General features: G+C 41.3%; 1 protein-coding gene across 1 annotated transcript in view; it reads right to left on the bottom strand.

Moving 5' to 3' along the window:
- Positions 1-23,661, bottom strand: part of WDHD1 (WD repeat and HMG-box DNA binding protein 1) — a 94,844-nt gene that overhangs the window by 1,506 nt on the left and 69,677 nt on the right. The window contains exons 17-25 of the mRNA XM_011999691.1: positions 17,814-17,928; positions 17,015-17,146; positions 13,486-13,706; positions 13,272-13,387; positions 13,032-13,085; positions 8,374-8,417; positions 7,819-7,989; positions 6,190-6,320; positions 1,943-2,081 (exon numbers count right to left, since the gene is read on the bottom strand). Coding sequence (XP_011855081.1) covers positions 1,943-2,081; positions 6,190-6,320; positions 7,819-7,989; positions 8,374-8,417; positions 13,032-13,085; positions 13,272-13,387; positions 13,486-13,706; positions 17,015-17,146; positions 17,814-17,928 — 1,123 coding nt within the window. The remainder of the gene's footprint in view (positions 1-1,942; positions 2,082-6,189; positions 6,321-7,818; positions 7,990-8,373; positions 8,418-13,031; positions 13,086-13,271; positions 13,388-13,485; positions 13,707-17,014; positions 17,147-17,813; positions 17,929-23,661) is intronic.

The raw sequence follows: 23,661 nt of genomic DNA, 5'->3' as shown, positions 1-23,661 counted from the left end.
TCCTACTTTATTTCCCTGGCCATTTCAAGGGCTCTTCAAGCTGTAGAATTTCTCACATTAACAAACTGGATTTAAGTAAATGTTTACGGTTTACCTTAAGAACATTGATTACATTTTTAAGTATTCAAAAACACAATCGCAGCCTTTGCCAAGTCTCTTCCTTTTTTGCGGTGTAAGGTCTTATTTATTTAGATGCCATTTTATCGAACAACAAATGAGAAACATAAAATTGTAAATGAGGTTCTAAATGATGCTAAAGGTGTTTAGACCAGTTTCTGGCTTCTTCATTACACAACACCATTTTCATAAAACCCAATTTACCAAAGCAAGTATCTATGTTACTAGGTGCCTGTGCTGCGCCCTGCCATTCCTGGGGAAGTGAAACCTGAGGATTTAACTGGTACACCACACACATTCCTTCCACTTCTAACACAGAAATTGCTCCTTCCTTCCTTCACATGGCAGAAGTTCATGAGAAGCAAGCCAGACACCTGTCCTAATTTCCATGTCAAAGACTGGAACAGAACACCAGTCTTTTTCCCAAAAGGAATAGTCTCATGTAGTATCCAATGTGTAAGTAGATAGAATTTCTAAAAATTCTGCTTGCAAGAACCCTAAAGTAGTATTCAAAAAATGTGAATTCATTTTTACTTATTAATTTTTTTTCTCCCTTGAGACACGGTCTCACTCTGTCACCCATGCTGGAGTGCAGTGGCACAATCACGGCTCACTGCAGCCTTGACCTCCTGGGCTCAAGTAAGTGATCTTCCCACCTCAGCCTCCTGAGTAACTGGGACTACAGGTGTGTGCCACCATGCCAGGCTAATTTTTAAATTTGTTGTAGAGATGGGGTATCACTATGTTGTCTAGGCTGGTCTCAAACTCCTGGGCTCAACAGATCCTCCTGCCTTGGCCTCCCAAAGTGCTAGGATTATAGGCTTGAGCCAATGAACTCAGCTTGACACTTTTGATTTTTAACAAATGTATCTTTTCTTGGGGTAGCCTCCTAACTTAAAACATACAGGAACTTACAGAAATTAAAACGGTAAACTGTCAAAAAATTAATCATCCAGGCTGGGCAACACAGTGAGAGCTTATCTCTACAAAAAAAAAAAAAAAAAAAAAAAAAAGAGGACAATTGCTTGAGTCCAGGAGGTCGAGGTAGTAGTGAGCCATGATCACACCAAGACACTCCTGCCTGGATGAAAAAACAAGACCTGCCTCAAACAAAAACAAAACAAAAAACCCATCACTATTACATAATAATTACTACCTATCCATATTATGACATATATGACAAACTCTTTCAAAATAAGTTTGGTGGATGTATTCAATTTCCAAAAACAGAAAAAGGTTTTTCCTTTTTTTTTTTTAAAGTTATCATGATTGTTATCATCGTTGTTGTTATTATTATTAGAGATTATTATTATTATTATTATTATTGTTAGAGATGAGGTCTCATTATGTTGCCCAGGCTGGTCACAAACTGCTGAGCTCAAGTGATCCTCCCGCTTTGGCCTCCCAATGTGCTAGGATTACAGGCATAAGACACCACACCCGGCCAAAAGGCATTTCTATAATAATTTTTTTTTTTTTTTTTTTTTGTTGAGACAGAGTCTCGCTTTGTTGCCCAGACTGGAGTGCAGTGGCGGGACCTCAGCTCACTGCAAGCTCCGCCTCCCGGGTTCACGCCATTCTCTTGCCTCAGCCTCCCAAGTAGCTGGGATTACAGGCATGCGCCACCACATCCGGCAAATTTTTTGTATGGGGTTTCACCATGTTGGTCAGGCTGGTCTCAAACTCCTGACCTCAAGCGATCTGCCCACCTTGGCTGCCTCCCAAAGTGCTGGGATTACAGGCTTGAGCCACCGCGCCCGGCCTATAATAATTTTTTAAATCTGGGAATTCACTAAGATCTCAATCTTGGCACAATTATCCTTACCTTTCTTTCTTCAGTTGACAATACTCTAAACCGAATCATTCCTTCTTTTATTATGTCTGCTTCATCTGAAAAGTCAGGATTGTCAGATAAAATGTTACTTCTATTTTCTTCTAGCCACATCTGGAACCCAGTCTTTGGCCTAAAATCACAATTATGTGAAAATATTTTATACTTAATACAGAGTTAAATCTTTGACATCTATTATGTAAAATAAGGAAGACACAGTTACACTTGTTAATATTCATATTACGTTTTTTTTTTTTTGAGACGGAGTCTCACTCTGTCACCCAGGCTGGAGTGCAATGGTGTGATCTCAGCTCACTGCAACCTCCACCTCCTGAGTTCAAGCAATTCTCCTGCCTCAGCCTCCCAAGTAGCTGGGATTACAGGCATGCGCCACCACATCCGGCAAATTTTTTGTATGGGGTTTCACCATGTTGGTCAGGCTGGTCTCAAACTCCTGACCTCAAGCGATCTGCCCACCTTGGCTTCCCAAAGTGCTGGGATTACAGGCATAAGCCACTGTGACTGGCCTCATATTACTTTAAACTGCCTAGAGACTGCAGGATCAATGAACTGGAAAATCCTTTGTAAGGTAAATTCAAAAGGATCACTCACATTTGTATTTTCCAAGTGTAGCAACCATGAACTCTGTACTTTCAACTTTTTAATGAATGTAGACAGGCTCAAGGTCTCTAACCTCACTTAGCCCTTGTGGCCTGGTAAAATTCTTCCACATGTCCTTGGTACGCTCTTTTTCTATTTCCCCAAACCAGCTATTTGAATTCCTCACTACTTTTCTCAAGTCCCTTTCCCATCGCCTCACCCTTGCTCTCAGAGCTGACCTGCATCAGCATTAGGTGAAGCATGGACACAGCACATTTGTACATTTCATTAGATTCCACTCATGACATAAATTGTCTTTAAGTTACACAAGTGAAGGTTTAATGCAAATATTTAGCATTTACTGATCACTTACTATCTACTAGGCACTATTCTAAAAGCTTTATGCATAATACCTTATTTAAATGACAGTAACACTATGAGATAGATACAATTATTATCTCCATTCCATAAGTGAGGAAAGGGAGGCTGAGAGAGGTGAAATAACTTATCCCAGGTTACACAAACAGTAAAACTCAGACCTGGGATTCAACAACCAGGCAATTTGACTCCAGGGTCTATGGTTTTGTTTTTTTACATAGACAGAGTCTCGCTCTTTCCGCCAGGCTGGAGTGCAGTGGCTCCATTTCAGCTCACTGCAACCTCCACCTTCTGGGTTCATGTGATTCTCCTGCCTCAGCCTCCCGAACAGCTGGGACTACAGGCACGCACCACCACACCTAGCTAATTTTTGTATTTTTAGTAGAAACAGGGTTTCACCATATTGGCCAGGCAGGTCTCGAACTCCTGACCTTGTGATCCGCCCGCCTCAGCCTCCCAAAGTGCTAGGATTACAGGTGTGAGCCGCTGTGCCCGGCCCAGAGTCTCTTATGTTTAACTCACCAGTTATACGCCCCTCACTAGGATGAACCTAAACGAATCCTAAATAACAAGTCTAAACGTTTTTTAATTTTATTTATTTATTTATTTTTTTGAGACAGAGTCCCGCTCTCTTGCCCAGGCTGGAGTACAGTGGCGTGATCTCGGCTTACTGCAAGCTCCGCCTTCCGGGTTCACGCCATTCTCCTGCCTCAGCCTCCTGAGTAGTTGGGACTACAGGCTCCCGCCACCACTCCCAGCTAATTTTTTGTATTTTTAGTAGAGATGGGGTTTCACCGTGTTAGCCAGGATGGTCTCGATCTCCTGACCTCGTAATCCGCCCATCTCGACCTCCCAAAGTGCTAGGATTACAGGCTTGAGCCATTGCAACTGGCCTAAACTTTTTAAGGTTAAAAAAATTTTATTAAAAAATTACTAGTATGACCATAACCACTTGCTCTAATTTCTGAAAATAAGCAAATTTTAAGTAATCTTAACGTAAACCGATTTCCAGAAAAATAACAGATCAAAACAAGTAAAAATCAAGGTATAACAAAGGTTCTTGAATTTCCAAAAATTAATGAAGACCCATTTTAATGAAACTTGGAGCAATGTCACAAATCTACCTAACAGCCTACAATCTTCTGCTTCTAAACAGCTATTTTTAAAAAGAAAACCAAACTTGAACATTTCTTTCTTTTTTTGTTTTTTAAAGAGATGTGAGTCTCACTATGTTGCCCAGGCTGGCCGCAAACTTCTGGGCTTAAGCAACCCTTCTGCCTCAACCTTCTAAGTAGCTGGGACTAAAAGAGTGCACAGCCACCTGGCTAAAATTGGACATTTCTGATTTAGTATATCAACATCTGTGAAAAATATTAGTTTTAATAGTCGTAATTCCTTAAAATTTCAAAAAGTAAGTTTTATGTATAACCGATAGTATGAAAAATTAAATTATCAATCTTCTTTGCTGTTGTTTCAAGAGACAGGGTCTTGCTTTGTCGCCCAGGCTGGAGTGCAGTGGTATAATCAGCTCACTGCCACCTCAAATTCCTGGGCTCAAGCAATCCTCCCACCTCAGACTTCCAAGCAGCTGGGACTACAGGCACGTGCCACCACACCTGGCTGATTTTAAAACTTTTGGTAGAGACGGGGTCTCCCTACATTGCCCAGGCTGGTTTCAATCTCCTGCGTTGAAGCTATCTGACCACATTGGCCTTCCAAAGTGTTAGGCTTGGCCAGGTGTGGTGGCTCACACCTGTAATCCCAGCACTTTGGGAAGCTGAGGTGGGCAGATCACCTGAGGCCAAGAGTTTGAGACCAGCCTGGTCAATGTGGCAAAACTCCATCTCTGCCAAAAAATAACAAAATTAGCAGGCATGGTGGCACACACCTGTAATCCTAGCTACTCAGGAGGCTGAGGCATGATAATCGCTTGAACCCAGGAGATGGAGGTTGCAGTGAGCTGAGATTGCACCAGTGTACTCCAGCCCTGGTGACAGAGCAAGACTGTCTCAAAAAAAGCATTAGGTGGGTGGGGCATGGTGACTCACAACTGTAATTCCTGTGCTTAGGCGGGTGGGGCATGGTGACTCACAACTATAATTCCTGTGCTTTGGAAGGCCAAGGTGGGTGGATCCCCTGAGGTCAGGAGTTCAAGACCAGCCTGACCAACATGGAGAAACCACGTCTCTACTAAAAATACAAAATTAGAAGGGCGTAGAGGCACATGCCTGTAATCCCAGCTACTCAGGAGGCTGAGGCAAGAGAATCACTTGAACCCGGAGGCAGAGGTTGTGGTGAGCCGAGATTGTGCCACTGCACTGCAGTCTGGGCAACAAGAGCGAAAAAAAAAAGTTAGGCTGAAAAAAAAGCATGAGCCACTACGCTCGGCCTATCAATTTTCTTAAATAAAATTTTCATTGTTTAAGACCTAAATTAAATTCAGAACAAAACAGGAAATGTGAAAACCACAGCCACTCCCTCAAATTAAACTGGTTCACATAAAGTTATTAGGAAAATAAGATATACTTTATTATTATTTTTCTCCCTGGACTGCTCAGCATGAGAAAAATAAGATATATTATGGCAAAAATGAAATTGTGACTATTCTTTTCTTTTTGTTTTTTCTGAGAAGGAGTCTCACTCTGTCGCGTAGACTGGAGTGCAGTGGCGCAATCTTGGCTCACTGCAGCCTCCATCTCCTGGGTTCAAGCAATTCTCCTGCCTCAGCCTCCTGAGTGCCCAGCCACTATAAAGAAGTTCTTTACGTAGTAATAGAAAATAAGCTGCAAAAGCTATTGTTAAGTGAAAAAAGTAAGGTACAGAATAATGTGTGAAACAAAAAATAGACAAATAGGTATTTGCACATAAACAGAATAATTTTGGAAAGTTCTACAAGAAACTTGTTGCAGTGGTTGTTTTTGGAGACAGAAACTAGTTGGATGAAACTACTTATTAACACACTTCTTTTTGTATCTTGTTGTTTCTTCCCATTAAACTATTTAAAAAAAAATTATAAAATATATCCCAATAAAATATATCTACAATTTAAAAATATACAATTTACTAAAGCATATTTTAATAAATATTGTAAATAGACATTAATATCTGTGGCTTCCTTAAAGCCACAAGTGTCCAGAATGCCCACTACCAATGCCAATGTATTATTTGTATTAAGGAATAACAGCACTGCATAATTTTGTATTGCTGCTACTGTATACTTTTTATACTTGGTCACTGCATGCTAAATTTCTCTATGTACTGACCTTTGGTTTTCAGTGTTTTGAGGACATATAGCTGGGGTTTCAGATAATACATTTTTAGGATTTTCTTCTTTCACTTCCTCAGTTTTATTAGTTTGAGAATTTCTTTTCTGGAAATAGGATGCTGCAGATGCCTATAAAAACAAATGTGAACACTGCAATAACATCTAGTATAATTTTATATGTTTTATAAGCAAGTTCTGAAAAATGTGAAGAAACATCTATAATTACTGAGAATTCTTACGTGAAATCTTGAGTTCTTAGTTGTAAATAAATAGGCAAACACATGCAAAACCAAAAAAGTATACTTCAGATTCCATGTTTTCTTTTTTTCTTTTTTTTTTTTTTTTTGAGACGGAGTCTCACTCTGTTGCCCAGGCTGGAGTGCAGTGGCGCGATCTTGGCTCACTGCAACCTCCGCCCTGAGTTCAAGTGGTTCTCCTGCCTCAGCCTGCCGAGTAGCTGGAATTACAGGCGCCTGCCACCCGCCCGGCTAATTTTTTGTATTTGTAGTACAAACAAGAGTTTCACCATCTTGGCCAGGCTGGTCTTCAACTCCTGACCTCGTGTGATCCATCCGCCTCGGCCTCCCAAAGTGCTGGGATTACAGGCGTGAGCCACTACGCCTGGCCAAAATTCCATGTTTTCTAAGTGAATACAATTATATGAAATAGAAAAGATAAACAATAGATCTATTTTACTGATGACAAATCCGGGATCAAATACTTATGAGAGTGGAAAAATCAGGATTCAGAACAAGGAAAAATTAGGGCCATGTACAGTATCAGTCACTATTAAATAATAGTAAATAACAGTAAATATTTACTATGAATAATAGTAAATAAGAATATACATCAGAACTATCTGGGTGATTTTAATAAAAATACAGATAAATGTCTGAGCTTCTGGGGTCTGAGTATATACATTTTTAAAAAGTGATTCTATAAAAACAAGGAGCGGGGCAGGACAGGCTGGGTGTGGTGGCTCATGCCTGTAATCCCAGCACTTTGGGAGGCTGAGGTAGGTGGATCACTTGAGGCCAGGAGTTCGAGGCCAGTCTGGCCATCATGCTGAAACCCCATCTCTACTAAAAATACCAAAATTAGCTGGGCGTGGTGGCAGGCCCCTGTAATCCCAGCTACTCAGGAGGCTGAGGCATGAGAATTGCTTGAACCCAGGAGCGAGCTGAGATTCTGACACTGCACTCCAGCCAGCCTGGGTAACAGAGTGAGCCTCTGTCTCAAAAAAGACAGGGAGAGCAGGATAGTGGTCATGGAAGTCAGAATCTGCTACAAAGTGTGTAACAACTCATGAGGCAGAAGAGGGAGTGATTCCGAAGCAAAAACACAAGTTTTGGGGTTTGTTTTTTTCAAATGGGGTATCTCTTATAGTTTCCCAGACTGGACTCAAACTCCTGGGCTCAAGTGATCCTCCCACCTCAGCCTCCTGAGTAGCTGGGACTACAGGTGTGTGCCACTGTGCCCAGGTGCAAAAACAGAATTGAACCCACTTCCCTAACAAGACAACTGTAAACAATCATAACCTCCTATCCTATATCTGAAACAGTGAACAAAACTGAAGACAAACAGATCCCATGCTGTTTACTGCAGATGAGGGTAGCTGAAACAGTACCTGCTTAGGCTTCGGCTTTGGAATCAGAGGCTTTATAATGGGAGACTTTTCATTATTTGTAGTTCGATTAAGTGCAGTGGATTTCTTGGATGATTTGCCCATATTGTCTAAAATATTAGTTGAACGTGCTGAATTCATTGACATGGCTGGTTCTTTGGAACTGGCTGATACCTAAAGAGCAAACTAGTGTTAGCACTTTATGTTTAAAGAAGGAAAATATCCCAAGAGACTTATTTTTTCTTAAAATTTCTGTTAAGTTTGTATTGCCATCTCATCTTTAGAACTAAATACATTTGGTACAATCCAAATTAAGAATGATACATATATTCCCAAATATCACATCCCCAAGAAAGACAGAGGTATCTTTCAAAACCATAGGTCCTTAGAAGGTAAGTGGAAAAGACAACTCTCAGCCCAAGTGCTGCTTTCTTCTGTTTCCACACAGATCAGTCTTTCATGCCTCCAAGTCTGGGGAGAGTCATCTCATCACTTGGAAATACTTCTTTGTATAGAAATGTATTTAAATAATATAAAACATCACTTGGAAGACTTTACCTTAAAGGGATTTACTCGTCCTTGGCTGCTAAAGGTAACTGCACCTTTCACAAAAAAGAAACCCTTGCTTAATAATGGTAGAAAATAGATGACTTCTGACATCTATAATACTACACAGAATATTGTAATCCCCATTAAATGAAAACAAATATATTTTGCAACTTTTAAAAACTATTAACAGACATCCTTTTTCCTATTTCTAAGCCAAAATAAAAGCTATTAAATGTGAACTATACCAATATGTACATACTGAAACATATTCAGTATGTACAGACCTTTTTCTCCTGTTACTGCGGAAGAGGCAGTGGCTAGTCTGAGCTAAGGTTAGTAATCCCTTTACATGTGTTCTGTATCCCATGTCCTCCTGCTTTGTCAGAAAACCTGACCTATCAAGTTTCTTGACAGCCTACATCTTTGACTTTTCCCTATTTATTGGCCCCTAAAGTTTCCCAACTTAAAAAGAAACAAAAACCAAACCTTCTCTACCCTACATTCCTTCATCATTTTCTCTCGTCTCCTCCATCCAGCCTTTTTTTTTTTTTTTTTTTTTTTTTTGAGACAGAGTCTCACTCTTGTTGCCCAAGCGATCTCGGCTCACTGCAACGTCCACCTCTCAGGTTCAGGCAATTCTACTGTCTCAGCATCCCGAGTAGCTGAGATTATAGGCGCCTGCTACCACACCTGGCTAATTTTTGTATTTTTAGTAAAGACAGGGTTTCACCGTGTTGGCCAGGCTGGTCTTGAACTCCTGACCTCAGGTGATCCGTCTGCCTTGGCCTCCCACAGTGCTGGGATTACAAGCATGAGCCACTGTGCCCAGTCATCCAGCCAAATTTTTCCAAGAGCTGTTGACACTATTATCATTTCCTCACCACCCATACATTCCTCCATACAATATAGCACTTCCAGCCCTACTACCCTACAGAATCTCCTCTTGCTAAGGTCCTCAATGATCTCTACATGGTCAAATCTGGTGGATACCTGTCAGTCACCTTATTTGCTCTATCAATGGCATCCCACATAGCTGACTGTTCCTTTCTTCTTGATACTTTGTCCTCTCTTGACTTCTGAGATACTGCATTCCCTGACTTAGTTCCTTCCTCTCTGGACCTGTGGACTCATTGTCTTCCAATAGTTGGTTCCTCCTCTTCCTCTACCCGATGCTCAAATGTTGGAGATTCCCTAGTCCTAAGCTCATTTTTCTTCTTGCTTTACATTCTCCCCCAATGCTTGCTTCCCCATGCCCATGGTTTAAATTGCTATACTTATGCCAATGATTTTCACTTTGTATCTCTTGACCAGAATACTTTCCTGAGCTCCTGATTCAAATATCTGTCTTCATGACATTCTACTTACCTTACAGTAATTCATCATCTTCCTCTCTAAATCTGCTTTTCCCTAGTGTTTCCTGACTTAGGAAATGGCACCATCATTCACTCAAGTACTCAAGCCAGTGTTAACAAACTGATCTCTAATTAAGAGCTTTCCTGGCATGGTGGCTCATGCCTGTAATCCCAGCACTTTGGGAGGCTGAGGAGGGAGGACTGCTTGAGCCCAGTTTAAGACCAGCCTGGGTAACATAGGGAGAGACCCTGTCTCTACAAAAACAAAAAACATAACGAAACAAAAAACCCAAACCAAAACAAAACTAGACAGACATGGTGACACATGCCTATGGTCCCAGCTACTTGGGAGGCTGAGGTGGAAAGATCGCTTGGGTCTGGGAGGTTGAGGCTGTAGTGAGTCATAATCATGCTACTGCACTCTAAGCTGGGTGACGGAGTCAGACCCTGGGGGGAAAAAAAGAGGAGGGAAGGAGGGAAGAAGGGACAGATGGAGGGAGGGAGGAAAGGAGAGAGGGAGAGAGGGAGGGAGGGAGGGAGTGAAGGAGGAAAGGAGAGAGGGAGGGAGGGAGGGAGGGAGGGAGGAAGGAAGGAAGGGAGGAAAGGAGAGAGGGAGGGAGGGAGGGAGGAACTAACTAACTTTCCAGCTGAGCATGGCCACTTGTGCCTATAATCCCAGAACTTTGGGAGGCTAAGGCAGGAGAGTCGCTTAAGCCCAGGAGTTCCAGACCAGCCTCAGCAACAAAGCGAGCCCCTCTCTCTACAAAAAGTACACACCAAAAATTAACCAAGCATGGTGATGCACAACTGTAGTCATAGCTACTCAGTAGGGTGAGGCAGGAGGATCACTTGAGCACACAAGTTCAAGGCTGTAGTGAGTTAGGACTGCATCAGTGCATTCCAACTCTACTCCAGTCTGAGTGACAAAGCAAGATACCCTATATCCCCCCATCCCCACAAAACAACAACAACAACAACAAAAATTTTCCATCTAGCCAATAAAAATTGTTTTATTTATCTTGTTTCTGAAAATACTTTATAGAAGTTTCCCCTTTTTTCTCTCCTGACAGAGTGCTAGCCCCTTGCGGTTTGGTGCCTCCCTGACTCATGAATCACGGAACGCTCAAATTAATCCTGTAAGATTTAAATGTGCTTAAGTTTTTCTTCTATTACAAGAAACTGAGTCATTCTTTATGCCCTGAACTCCTACACGCTCTTCATCATCTTCAGAAATAGCTCTCCAATTCTGCCCATTCTTTCTAACATCACCATCATCACCTTAGTTCAGGCCCTTATTCAGTCTCATTTGGACTGCCTCTGTAGTCTATTTATTTTTTAATTTTTATTTACTTACTCTTCTTCTTATTTTTTTAGATGAAGTCTCACTCTGTCACCCAGGGTGGAGTGCAGTGGCATTATCTCCGCTTACTGCAACCCCCACCTCGTGGATTCAAGCAATTCTGCCTCAGCCTCCCAAGTAGCTGGGATTACAGGCATGATTTTTTTTTTAATTTTTTTTTATTTTTAAGAGAGATATGGTTTCACCATTTTGGCCAGGCTGGTCTTGAACTCCTGACCTCAAGTGCTCCACCTGCCTTGGCCTCCCAAAGTGCTGAGATTACAGGCGTGGGCCCCCATGCCTGGCCTATTTACTTATTTTTTGATACAGGGTCTTGCTCTGTCACCCAGGGTGGAGTGCAGTGGTGCAACCATAGCCTACTGCACCCTCGAACTCCTAGGCTCAAGATATCCTGCACCAGCCTCCCAAATACCTGGGACTACCGGCGTGCACTACCATGCCTAGCTAATATTTTTATTTTTTACTTTTTGTAGAGATAGGGTTTCGCTGTTCCCTAGGCTGGTCTCAAACATCTGGCCTCAAGTGATCATTCAACCTTGGCCTCCCAAAATGCTGAGTTTACAGACGTGAGCCATCATGCCTGGGTATATCTATTCTTCTTCAGCACAGTGTGCCATGCTGTATCTCTGCTTAAAACCTACAACAGTCTCTCAGTGACCTTAGAATAGAGCAAAATCCTGACTGGGTGTGGTGGCTCACACCTGTAGGTCCAACACTTTGGGATGTGGAGGTGAGCAAACTGCTTGAGTTTGAGACCAGCCTGGACAACAGAGTGACACCCCGTATCTCTATTAAAAAAAAAAAAAAGACCAAAATCCTCAATATGGCCTATACAGATCTGCATGACTTGGCTCCTGCCCATCACTCTAAAACCCTTCAGCACCACTTTCTCTTTGCTCTCTGAGCTTTTCACACCATCCTTTTGCAGTCTTCACTTCACACATACTGTTCCTTAAGTCCAATGCTTCTCTTCGGCTCCTGTTCCCATACACCTTTGCCTCGCTGACTATTATTCATCCTTCAGGTCTCTGCTGTAAATACTTCATGAGGTCTGCCTTGGAGTCCCTACCCATTCTCCACCACTGACTAGACGACAGCTATGTGTTATACGCTCTTTTCATATTCTATATGTTTTTTAAGTTAATTTTTTAAATGAAAGTAACATATGTCCACAGTTTAAAAAGTCAAATGGTATTATAAGGTTTATGCTCCCCACTGACAAAAGGCCAGCAGGGCCCTACTCCAACCTTCTCTATCCCGCAGGCCCACTCCCTGAACGCAACTATTTTCAACTCCTTTTTTTTTCTTTTCTTTCTTTTTTTTTTTTGAGTAGAGTCTTACTCCATTGCCTAGGCTGGAGTGCAATGGCATGATCTCAGCTCACTGCAGCCTCCGCCTCCTGAGTTCAAGCGATTCTCCTGCTTCAGCCTCCCGAGTAGCTGGGATTACAGGCACGCACCACCACACCCAGCTAATTTTTGTATTTTTAGTAGAGATGGGGTTTCACCATGTTGGCCAGGCTAGTCTAGAACTCCTGGCCTCGTTATCCGCCCGCCTTGGCCTCCCAAAGTGCTGGGATTACAGGCGTGAGCCACTGCACCTGGCCTTCAATTCCTTTTAACTATTTCTCCAGTATCCTGCATGTTTCCTCAGTGATATCCAGATCTGTCTTCCCAGCTGGGCTAAAATAGCATTAAAACAGAGATCAACCATGCATGTCTGTTTGACTTCTGTATCCACCATTAAGTAAAATGCCTGACACACAATAGGCAGTTTATAAACATTTGTTAAATGACCATAGCTTCACAAACAACATCTGAGATTAAAAAAACAAAAACATAAACACACACACACAAAAATGGCCTTAAGGGGTAAGGTGTATTTGCGTAGATGTGCCACTTTACAGACAACTTTCAAAATTTCCTTGATATTACAAATTTATAAATATTTCTCACCTGACTTAGCTGAAATATCGGAGGAATTTGTACTTTTGGAAAATGAGTTCTGTCCTACAGATTAAGATAAAGCAATATAATGTAAATAGGGAAAATAAAGTCATCCTCAATATAAAACAACCAGACAGCAAAGAGGTCTGAAAAAAAGTATGAGTATTCAATTTCCCTCAGTTAAGTAAAATGGGAAAAGCCACATCCATGATAGTTCTCATCATTTATGGGCTTGCAAATGTATCTCACCAGGCTTATGTATTTCTGGTTTTTCTTCATCATCAGCTTCTCCACTGTCCTCGGCATCTTCTTCAACTTGATTTCTGAACCTTGGTTGGCTCCACTCTGTAGCAGTATTGCTGTAACTAAGAGAAAATAAGATTCTTCAATAAAGAGCTATGTAAAGACCAACTTAACAATCAAGACAGTAAAGGAAAATTCAAACAACTGAATTATTTCTTACCCAGCATTCAGCTTTTTTCTGAAATCTTCTTCTTCTTCTCCCTCTTCCACCTGGGTTGCTGTCAATTCAGCTGCCTTCTCTACAGCCAGTTCACTAAGTTTTTGAGCTAGTATTAATTTCCGAGAGCGAGAAGCATATTTAATGGCTAAATTCACAGCATTTTGAGTCATTAGATCAGCAAGTTCCACACAACGGAATTCCCGCTCCAGTTTACAAGAAAGCTAATCCAAAAAGGGGGGGGAAAAAAAAGATCAAATCACATCAAGTAAAACTTTTTAAAGATACTGACACTATTAGTAAAACTGAGAAAATAGTTTTCTAGCTACTGTAACTCCCTGATTCTAAGATGCACATTTTTACAAGCTTTAACATCTTTGAAATTGGAATTACAATTAATTACAATTAATGGTGGGTCAGTTTGGCAGCATTTTTGTGTCTCCATGGCTTAAATGAATAAAGTAATGGTGCATTATACCATAAATAGTGGCTTAGATTTGATGAAATATTACATACCACTTTAAGCTACTAATTGCAAGAAAATTAAGAAATTCATTTAAAAAATTCAAGGGGGAGGCTGGGCATGGTGGCTCACGCCTGTAATACCAGTGCCTTGGGAGGCCCAGGTGGGTGGATCATGAGGTCAGGAGTTCGAGATCAGCCTGGCCAACATGACAAAACCCCGTCTCTACTAAAAACACAAAAATTAGCCAGGCGTGCTGGCGTGCGCCTGTAATCCCAGCTATTCAGGAGGCTGAGGCAGGAGAATCACTTGAACCCGGGAGGTGGAGGTTGCAGTGAGCCGAGATTGCACCACTACACTCCAGCCTGGGCGACAAAGCGAGACTCTGTCTCAAAAAAAAAAAACCCAAAAAAAGCCAAGGGGACCAGGCGTGGTGGCTCACACCTGTAATCCCAGCACTTTGGAAGGCCAAAGCAGAGGGATCGCTAGAGGCCAGGAGTTTGAGACTAGCCTGGGCAACACGGTGAGACCCTGTAACTACAAAAAATAAATTAGCTGGGCGTGGTGGCATGCACTTGTAGTCTCAGCTACTCAGGAGCCTGAGACAGGAGGTTCACTTGAGCCCAGGAGGTTGAGGCTGCAGTGAGTCACAATCTTGCCACTGTACTCTAGACTGGGTGACAGTGAGACTCTGTCTCTAAAAAATACAAAAAAGAAAACCAACAAACGGAGAAAAATTGGTACTTTGAAGATTACTAAGGGTCTCCTAATTCATAGCATATTAGAACTGTTTTCTTACTTATATATTCCATGTCTGATCCATCAGCACAGAAGCTTTAGATATTCACCTGGATGTCCTTTTCAAGATTTTTAGTATCATTTATCTATAATCAGTACTTCTTAATCGGGATGGTACACTGCCTCCACTGCCTCAGGGGGCATTTAGAAATAAAAAGGAGGCTGGGCGTGGTGGCTCATGCCTATAATCCCAGCACTCTGGGAGGCCAAGGCGGGTGAATCACAAGGTCAGGAGATCGAGAGCATCCTGGCTAACATGGTGAAACCCGTCTCTAGTAAAAATACAAAAGATTAGCCGGGCGTGGTGGCGGGCACCTGTGGTCCCAGCTACACAGGAGACTGAGGCAGGAGAATGGCGTGAACCCAGGAGGCAGAGCTTACAGTGAACCGAGATCGCACCACTGCACTCCAGTCTGGGCGACAGAGCAAGACTCCATCTCAAAAAAAAAAAAGAAAAGAAAAAGGAATAGTTTGGTTTCCACAGTGACTATGCTGAACTAAAGGCATTTGCCCGGGGGCCAGGAATGCTAAAGAAGAACTCATCAATCCCCTCGAAATCCTGGGCTCAAGATATCCTCCTGCCCTGGTATCTTTGATATGAGTCCCCTGGTATTTTTGATATGAGAAACACTGCCACAAGGAAAAGCTCCTCTAAGGCTAAATAGCAAATACATGAAACATATTTCCTTACATGTGTTGTACAAAGTAAAAAGGCTGCTAGTTCCTGGACCACAAGTAACACTTTATCAAAGGAATAAAGCTTATTCTACAATAAAGTTTTCTTAATACCAAAATGAGTTTTCTTAATACCAAACTTAAGGCCATGTTGCATAAAGGTGACAGTAGTGAGTACCACTTTTTGGAGACAAGAGTGGCAATTTGCTCTGTGGTCTCACATACCACTTTGCTCTAAGAACCTTTTTTCTTCAACTTTAAAATTAAAAGTCTGGACCATTCGCTCTGTCAACAAATATTAAGGTCTACTATGTGTTAAGCCACCCCATCAGTGCCTGGCATACAGCAGTAAGCAGGTCTCTGCTCTCAGGGGCGTAAAGTCTGGTGTAAAACAAATAGAGAAGAAATAATACTATACTCCTCTCCATAAACCAACCACGAGTGGGGACACAAGCACAGGAACTTTAAGACACCCTGCTCCAGAGATAAATGTACTTAAATATTCTAGACATCAAACCTGGCCACTGGTCACAAATAAATTTTCATCACACACAGCTGCCTAATTCAAAGAGGATGACAAAAGGCAGGCATATCTAAAAGCCTGATCGAAGTTCTTAAGATTGCCCAGCCCTGGATATTAAAAAAAAGTATACACTCAAACTTTGTAAAACAGTAACAGAAACTAGAGCAGTAGTTCTCAGTTACTTTGAGGGCCTGTTAAAACACAGACTGATGGGCAAAAGCAAAAGGGCAGTAGCCCCAGAGATGTTTATTCCTGCACATGATCTTAGCTACAAGGTAATGTTGTATTCATTCTAGGCTGGGCACAGTGGCTCATGCCTGTGATCCCAGCACTTTCGGAGGCCGAGGCAGGTGAATTACCTGAGGTCAGGAGTTCAAGACCAGCCTGACCAACATGGTGAAACGCTCTTTCTACTAAAAATACAAAAAATAGCCAGGTGTGGTGGCACGCGCCTGTAGTCCCAGCTACTCAGGAGGTTGAGGCAGGAGAATCACTTGAACCCGGGAGGTGGAAGTTGCAGTGAGCCAAGACTGCACGAGTGCACTCCAGCTTGAGAAACAAGAGTGAAACTCCGTCTAAAAAAAAAAAAAATTTAACTGCAAGACCAACCAGAAAATAGAACTTTACAGGGGAAAATGCCATCAGATAAAACTTAAGAATGGCCAGGCACGGTGGCTTACGCCTGCAATCCCAGCACTTTGGGAGGCTGAGGCGGGCGGATCATGAGGTCAGGAATTCGAGACTAGTCTGGCCAACATAGTGAAACCCCGTTTCTACTAAAAACACACACAAAAAAATAGCTGGGCGTGGTGGTGGGTGCTTGTAATCCTAGCTACTCGGGAGGCCGAGGCAAGAGAATTGTGTGAATCCAGGAGGCAGAGGTTGCAGTGAGCTGAGATCACACCACTGCACTCCAGCCTGGGTGACAGAACGAGACTCCGTCGCAACAACAACAACAACAAACTTAAGAATCTTAGGTTGTGGGACTTAGTCCTAATGCACAGACCTTTAAGAAATTCAACCTATAGAAAAGCATTTAACTTTAACATCTTCAGTATATTTATTTTACTCACCGCAAGCATTTTCATTAAAAGTTCCTGTTGCTCTTTTGTTGCTTGCTTTTTAGTGCTCTCTTCGTATTCATAACCATTTTTAGCTAAATAATCAAGGTGGTTGTGAAATATAACTGAACGCCAAAACTGCTCCTACAAAAGTGAACAAAATTGCTTAATGCCAACTATCACCTTAATATGAGGCAAGTGTTAAATATTTCTCTCAAGACACCAGTTTTTGAATAAAATATGTTCTGAAGCCCTCCTTTCTATAAGTTTATTTTACAATTCAAATTCTAGTGTGATACTACAGCTTAACTTTTTCCCCTATCCTTAAAAAAGGCAGTTGGGGAGGAATACAGCATTTAAAACAGTTTCCTAGCTATCATAATGAATACTCAGAGAACTTGGTAAACAAACTTTTTAAAAGCTAATTTGTTTCTTATTTAGAGTAACTAATTGCAGATTTCAAATGACTTTTGATGACACAGGGCTAGGACTAGGGTCAGGCAAGCCAGGTGCCTACGGCACAAAATGATGGAGGCACTTCTTCTCAGGGACATGCCCCATCCTGAGAGTAAGTCTTTCCCCAGTGGGTCTCTGATAGTCACACTCGTTTACTTTGTAGACAAAGTCCCTGGAAGCAGTGATGGCAATCAGGTGGCCTGGTGATCCTAAGCAGTCCTCCTCCCTCCCTGCTACCCCTATTCATGTAATTATACAGTAATGAATATAGTGGCCATCACGACAATTTTAAAGTGTATGTATCACAGGTGCTGTATTATCAAATTCAAAGTGTCAAGGTAAGACTTCCACATACCTCCATTTGTCCTTTCTCTGTTGCAATCTGACAATAAGGAAGCTTAAAGGATAATATAGCAACGGCAGGGCGTGGAAGGGTTGGGGGAAACCGAGAACCTTTACAAGGAATGCACCTGTCAGTAAAGAAAAGTTCCACCATAAAAATTTGCTAACATGTCATAAAAACTGCAAAATTAAAAAAGTTTTCAAAAGTAAATAACTTAGAATAGTAATATTATTATTATAATAGCTGCCTTAATTATATGTAACAAATACCTCTTTTTTAAAAAGTGTTTTAGGCTTGACTAGGCATAAAGACTATCCCTACAAGCATTTCAAGAATAGAAAAATTTCTTCTCATATCTCACTTATTTTTTTTGAGACAGGGTCTCACTGTGTTGCCCAGGCTAAAGTACAGTGGTGTGATCACGGTTCACTGAAGCCCCAACCTCCCAAGTTCAAGCGATCCTCCCACCTCAGCCTCCCAAGTAGCTAGGACTACAGACATGTGCCACCATGCCTGGCTAACTTTTGTATTTTTAGTAGAGATGGGGTTTTGCCATGTTGCCCAGGATGGACTCGAACTCCTGGGCTAAAGTGTGCCTCCTGCCTTTGCCTCCCAAAGTGCTGAGATTACAGGCGTGAGCTACCCTGCCCAGCCTCACATCTCACTTTATAAAATGACAACCACTAAAAGTCAAATCAGCCCTCTTCATATTTTCCTTAGCAAACTACCCACTTTTAAAACATAAAAACTATACTATTAACACCTGTCATGGAATCCATGTTATCACCAAGATAAATGCTGATGATGCTGCACGTGGAACATACTCTAAGGTCAACCACATGCTTGGCCGTAAAGCAAGTCTCAAAATTTTTTAATTGAAATCATACCATGCATATATTCTAAGACCACAGTAAAATAAAAATAGAAATCAATACTGAGGATCTCTCAGAACCACACAAATTACATGGAAAGTAAACAACATACTCCAGAATGACTTTTGAATAAACAATGAAATTAGCAGAAATCAAAACATTCTTTAAAATAAATGAAAACAGACACAACATATCAAAATATATGGGATGCAGCAAAAGCAATGTTAAGAGGAAAGTTTATAGCACCAAACACCTAAATCAAGTTAGAAAGATCTCAAATTAATAATCTAGTATGGCATCTAGGGAAACTAGATAACTGAGAACAAACAAACCCCAAAGCTAGCAGAAAAAAAGAAATAACTAAAATCACAGCAGAACTAAACAAAATTGAGACTCAAAAATCCATACAAAGGATCAATAAAACAAAAAAATTGGTTTTTTGAAAGGATAAACAAGATTGATAAACTCCTAGCTAGATTAACAAAGAAAAGAAGAGAGAAGCTCCATATAGGCACAACTAGAAAATGGCAAAGGTGACATTACAACTGATTCCACAGAAATACAAAAGATCCTCACAGACTATTATGAACACTTCTACGTGCACAAACCAGAAAATCTAGAGGCAATGGGCTCACACCTGTAATCCAAATACTTTTGGAGGCAAACATGGGAGAATCACTTGAGGTCAGAAGTTTGAGACCAGCCTGGGTAAAATTTTAAAGATTAGCCAGGTGTGATGGTGTGTATCTGTAGTTCTAGCTGCGCAGGAGACTGAGATAGGAGGATTAATTGAGCCTGGGAGGTTGCAGTGAGCCATGATCATGCCACTGCACTCCGGCCTGGGTGAGACCCTGTTTCAAGAAAAAAAAAAGAGAGAGAGAAAGAAAGAGAAAGAGAAAGTCCTCAAAAGCAATTGTAATAAAAACAAAAATTGACAAGTGAGACCTAATTAGACTAAAGAGCTTCTGCACAGCAAAGAAAATCTAGAGGAAACGGATAAATTCCCGGAAACATAACACTTCCCAAGACTGACTCAGAAAAAAAAGAAATTGTGAACAAGCCAATAATGAGTTCCAAAACTGAATCAGTAATAAATAAAAAAACCTATCAACCAAAAAAAGCCCTGGACCAGAGAGTCACAGCTGAATTCTAGATGCACAAAGAACTGGCACCAGTCCTACTAAAATATTCCAAAAAGTCAACTCCTCTCCAAATCACTCTATAAGGCCAGCATTATCCTCATGCCAAAATCTGGCAAAGACACAACAAAAAAAGAAACTACAGGTCAATATCCTTGATGAACACAGATACAAAAATCTTCAACAAAACACTAGCAAACCAGATCCAGCAGTACTTCAGGAAGTTAACACACCACAACCAGTAGGTTTTATTCCTGGGATGCAAGGTTGGTTCAACATATGCAAATCAATATACACAATTCACTACATCAACAGAATTAAAAACAAAAACCACATGATCATCTCAATAGATGCAGAAAAAGCTTTCAATAAAATTCAACACCCTTTCATAATAAAGACCTTCAACAAACTAGGCATGGAAGGAACATAACTCAAAATAGTAAGAGCCATCTATGGCAAACCCACAGACAACATCATATGAATGGGCAAAAGTTGGAAGCATTGCCCTTAAGAACTGGAATAAGACAAGGATGACTGCTCTTTTCACTCATATTCAACAGAGTACTGAAAATCTTAGCCAGAACAATCAAGTAAGACAACAAAATAGGAAAAGAAGTCAAATTATCTCTCTGCTGACTATATGACTCTATAGAATTGCTAAAGGTAAGACTTTGGTAAAGTTTCAGGATACAAAATCAATATACAAAAATCAGTAGTATTTTTATACACCAATAATGTTCGAGCTGAGAGTAAAATCAAGTATGCAATCCCATTTACAATAGTCATACACATACATAAAATACCTAGGAATATATCTAACCAAGGAGGTGAAAGATCTCTACAAGAACTACAAAACACTGTTGAAAGAAATCACGGATAACACAAACAAATGGAAACACATTCCATGCTCATGGATTAGAAGAATCAATACCATTAAAATGACCATACTGTGTCTGCAGCAACCTTGGTTCGCATCGAAGTCCCAGCACCAAGAAAAGAAAAGAAAAGAAAAGAAACCATACTCTCCAAAGCAATCTATAGATTCAACACTATTCCTATCAAATTATCAATGTCATTTTTCACAGAATTAGAAAAAACTATTCTAAAATTCATATGGAACCAAAAAAGAGCCCAAATAGCCAAAGCTATCTAAAACAAAAAGAACAAAACTGGAGGCATCACATTACCCAACATCAACATCAAACTGTACTTCAAGGCTGGAGAAAAGGAACATGGCACTGGTGCACAAACAGAAACACAGACCAATTGAACAGAATAGGGAAACCAGAAATAAAGCCACACACCTACAACCAACTGATTGATCTTTGAGAAAGCTGACAAAAATAAGCAACTGGGAAACGAATCCCTACTCAATAAATTGTGCTGAGGTAACTGGCTATCCACATGCAGAATGAAACTGGACCCTTACCTATCACCATATGCAAAAATTAACTCAAGATGGATTAAACACTTAAATGTAAGACCTAAGACTATAAAAATCCCAAAAGAAACCCTAGCAAATACCCTTCAGGATATTGGCCTTGGTAAATATTTCATGACTAAGTCCTCAAAAGCAATTGCAACAAAAACAAAAACTGACAAGTGGGACCTAACTAAACTACAGAGCTTCTGCACAGCAAACGAAACTACCAAGAGTAAACAGGTCGGGTGCACTGGCTCACATCTGTAATCCCGGCACCTTGGGAGGCCAAGGCAGGAGGATTACTTGAGCCCAGGAGTTTGAGACCAGCCTGGGCAACAAAGGGAGACCTGTCTCTACAAAAACATTTAAAAATTAGCCAGGTGTGGTGGCATGTGCCTGTAGTCCTGCACAATCCCATTTATAATAGCCATATGCACACACACAAAATACCTAGGATATATCCAACCAAGGAAGTGAAAGATCTCTACAAGAACTACAAAACACTGTTGAAAGAAATCATAGATGACACAACCAAATGGAAAGACATTTGCAGATCCTGAAGTGGGAGGATCACTGAGCCCAGAAAGTTGAGGCTACAGTGAGCCATGATCACACCACTGCACTGTAGCTTGGGTGACAGAGTGAGACTATGCCTCAAAAAAAAAAAAAAAAGAATGTAAGAAAATATTCGCAAGCTATGCATCCAACAAAGATCTGATATCCAGAGTCTATAAGGAACTTTAAAAAAAAAAAATCAACAGCAAAAAAACAAATATCCCCATTAAAAAGTGGGCAAAGGACATGAACAGACACTTCAAAAGAAGACATACAAGGCTGGGAATGGTGGGTCACACCCATAATCCCAGAACTTCGGGAGGCTGAGGCGGGTGGATCACTTGAACCCAGTAGTTTCAGAACAGCCTGGGCAACATGGCAAGACCCTATCTCTACAAAAAATACAAAAATTAGCCAGGCATGGTGACACACACCTGTAGTCCCAGCTACCCAAGAGGCTGAGATGGAAGGATCCCTTGAGCTTGGGAGGCTGAGGCGGCAGTGAGCGGTAATTGCACCACTGTACTCCAGCTTAGGTGACAGAGTGAGACCCTACCTCAAAAAACAAACAAAATAAAAAACCGCAATGAGTTACACCATCTCACACCAGTAAGAATGGTTACTAAAAAGTCGAGGCTGGGCATGGTGACTCAAGCCTATAATCCCAACACTTTGGGTAGCCTGAGGTGGGAGGACTGTAGGAGTTTGAGACCAGCCTGGGCAATATAGCAAGACGCTGTCTCTATGGAAAAAATAATTAGCCAGACGTGGTGGCATGTGTCTGTAGTCCTACCTACTCAGGAGGCTGAGGTGGGAGGATCACTGAGCCCAAAAATTCAAGGTTACAGTGAGCTATGTTTGTGCTATTCCACTTCAGCCTGGGCAACAGAGCGAGACCCTGTCTCAAAAAAATGTGGGGAAAAAAAAAAAGTCAGAAGAGGAAAAGCTTAAACATTGTGGTGGGGATGTAAATTAGTTCAGCCACTGTGGAAACCACTTTGGAGATTTCTGAAAGAACTAAAAATAGAATTAACATTTGATCCAGCAATCCCGTTATTGACTATATATCCAAAGGAAAATAAATCATTCTACCAAAAAGACACACGCACTCGTATGTTCACTGAAGCACTATTCACAATAGCAAAGACATGGAATCAACCTATGCGCCCATCAAGAGTAGGTTGGATAAAGAAAATATGGTACACAACACACCATGGATGCCGCCACACAGGTTTTACTTAAAAAAGTAAGATCACGTACTTTGCAGCAACATGGATGCAGCTGGAGGCCATTATCCTAATCAAATTAATGCAGAAACAGAAAACTATATACTGCATGTTCTCACTTACAAGTGGGAGCTAAACACTGGGTACACATGGACATAAAGACGAAAAAAACAGATACCAGGGACTATAAGGAGGGGAGAGAGGGAGGGTGGCAAGGGATGAAAAACTATCTATTGGGTACTATACTCACTACCTGAATGACAGCTTCAATTGTACCCCAGACCTCAGCATCATGCAATACACCCTTGTCACAAACCTGCACATGCACCCCATGAATCTAAAATAAAAGTTAAAATTTTTTTAAAATGTTGGCCAGTCATGGTGGCTTACGCCTGTAATCCCAGTACTTTGGGAGGCTAAGGCGGGCGGATCACGAAGTCAGGAGATGGAGACCATTCTGGCTAACACAGTGAAATCCCATCTCTACTAAAAATATAACAAAAAAATTAGCCGGGCGTGGTGGTGGGCGCCTATAGTACCAGCTACTTGAGAAGCTGAGGCAGGAGAATGGCATGAACCCGGGAGGCGGAGCTTGCATTGAGCCGAGATCGCGCCACTGCACTCCAGCCTGGGTGACAGAGAGAG

The sequence above is a fragment of the Mandrillus leucophaeus genome, unplaced genomic scaffold (genome assembly GCF_000951045.1).
Source record: "Mandrillus leucophaeus isolate KB7577 unplaced genomic scaffold, Mleu.le_1.0 Scaffold60, whole genome shotgun sequence".
In the NCBI taxonomy this organism is placed as follows: Eukaryota; Metazoa; Chordata; class Mammalia; order Primates; family Cercopithecidae; genus Mandrillus; species Mandrillus leucophaeus.
Note: the sequence above shows the minus strand (reverse complement) of the source record. Positions and strands in the feature narration are given on the sequence as shown.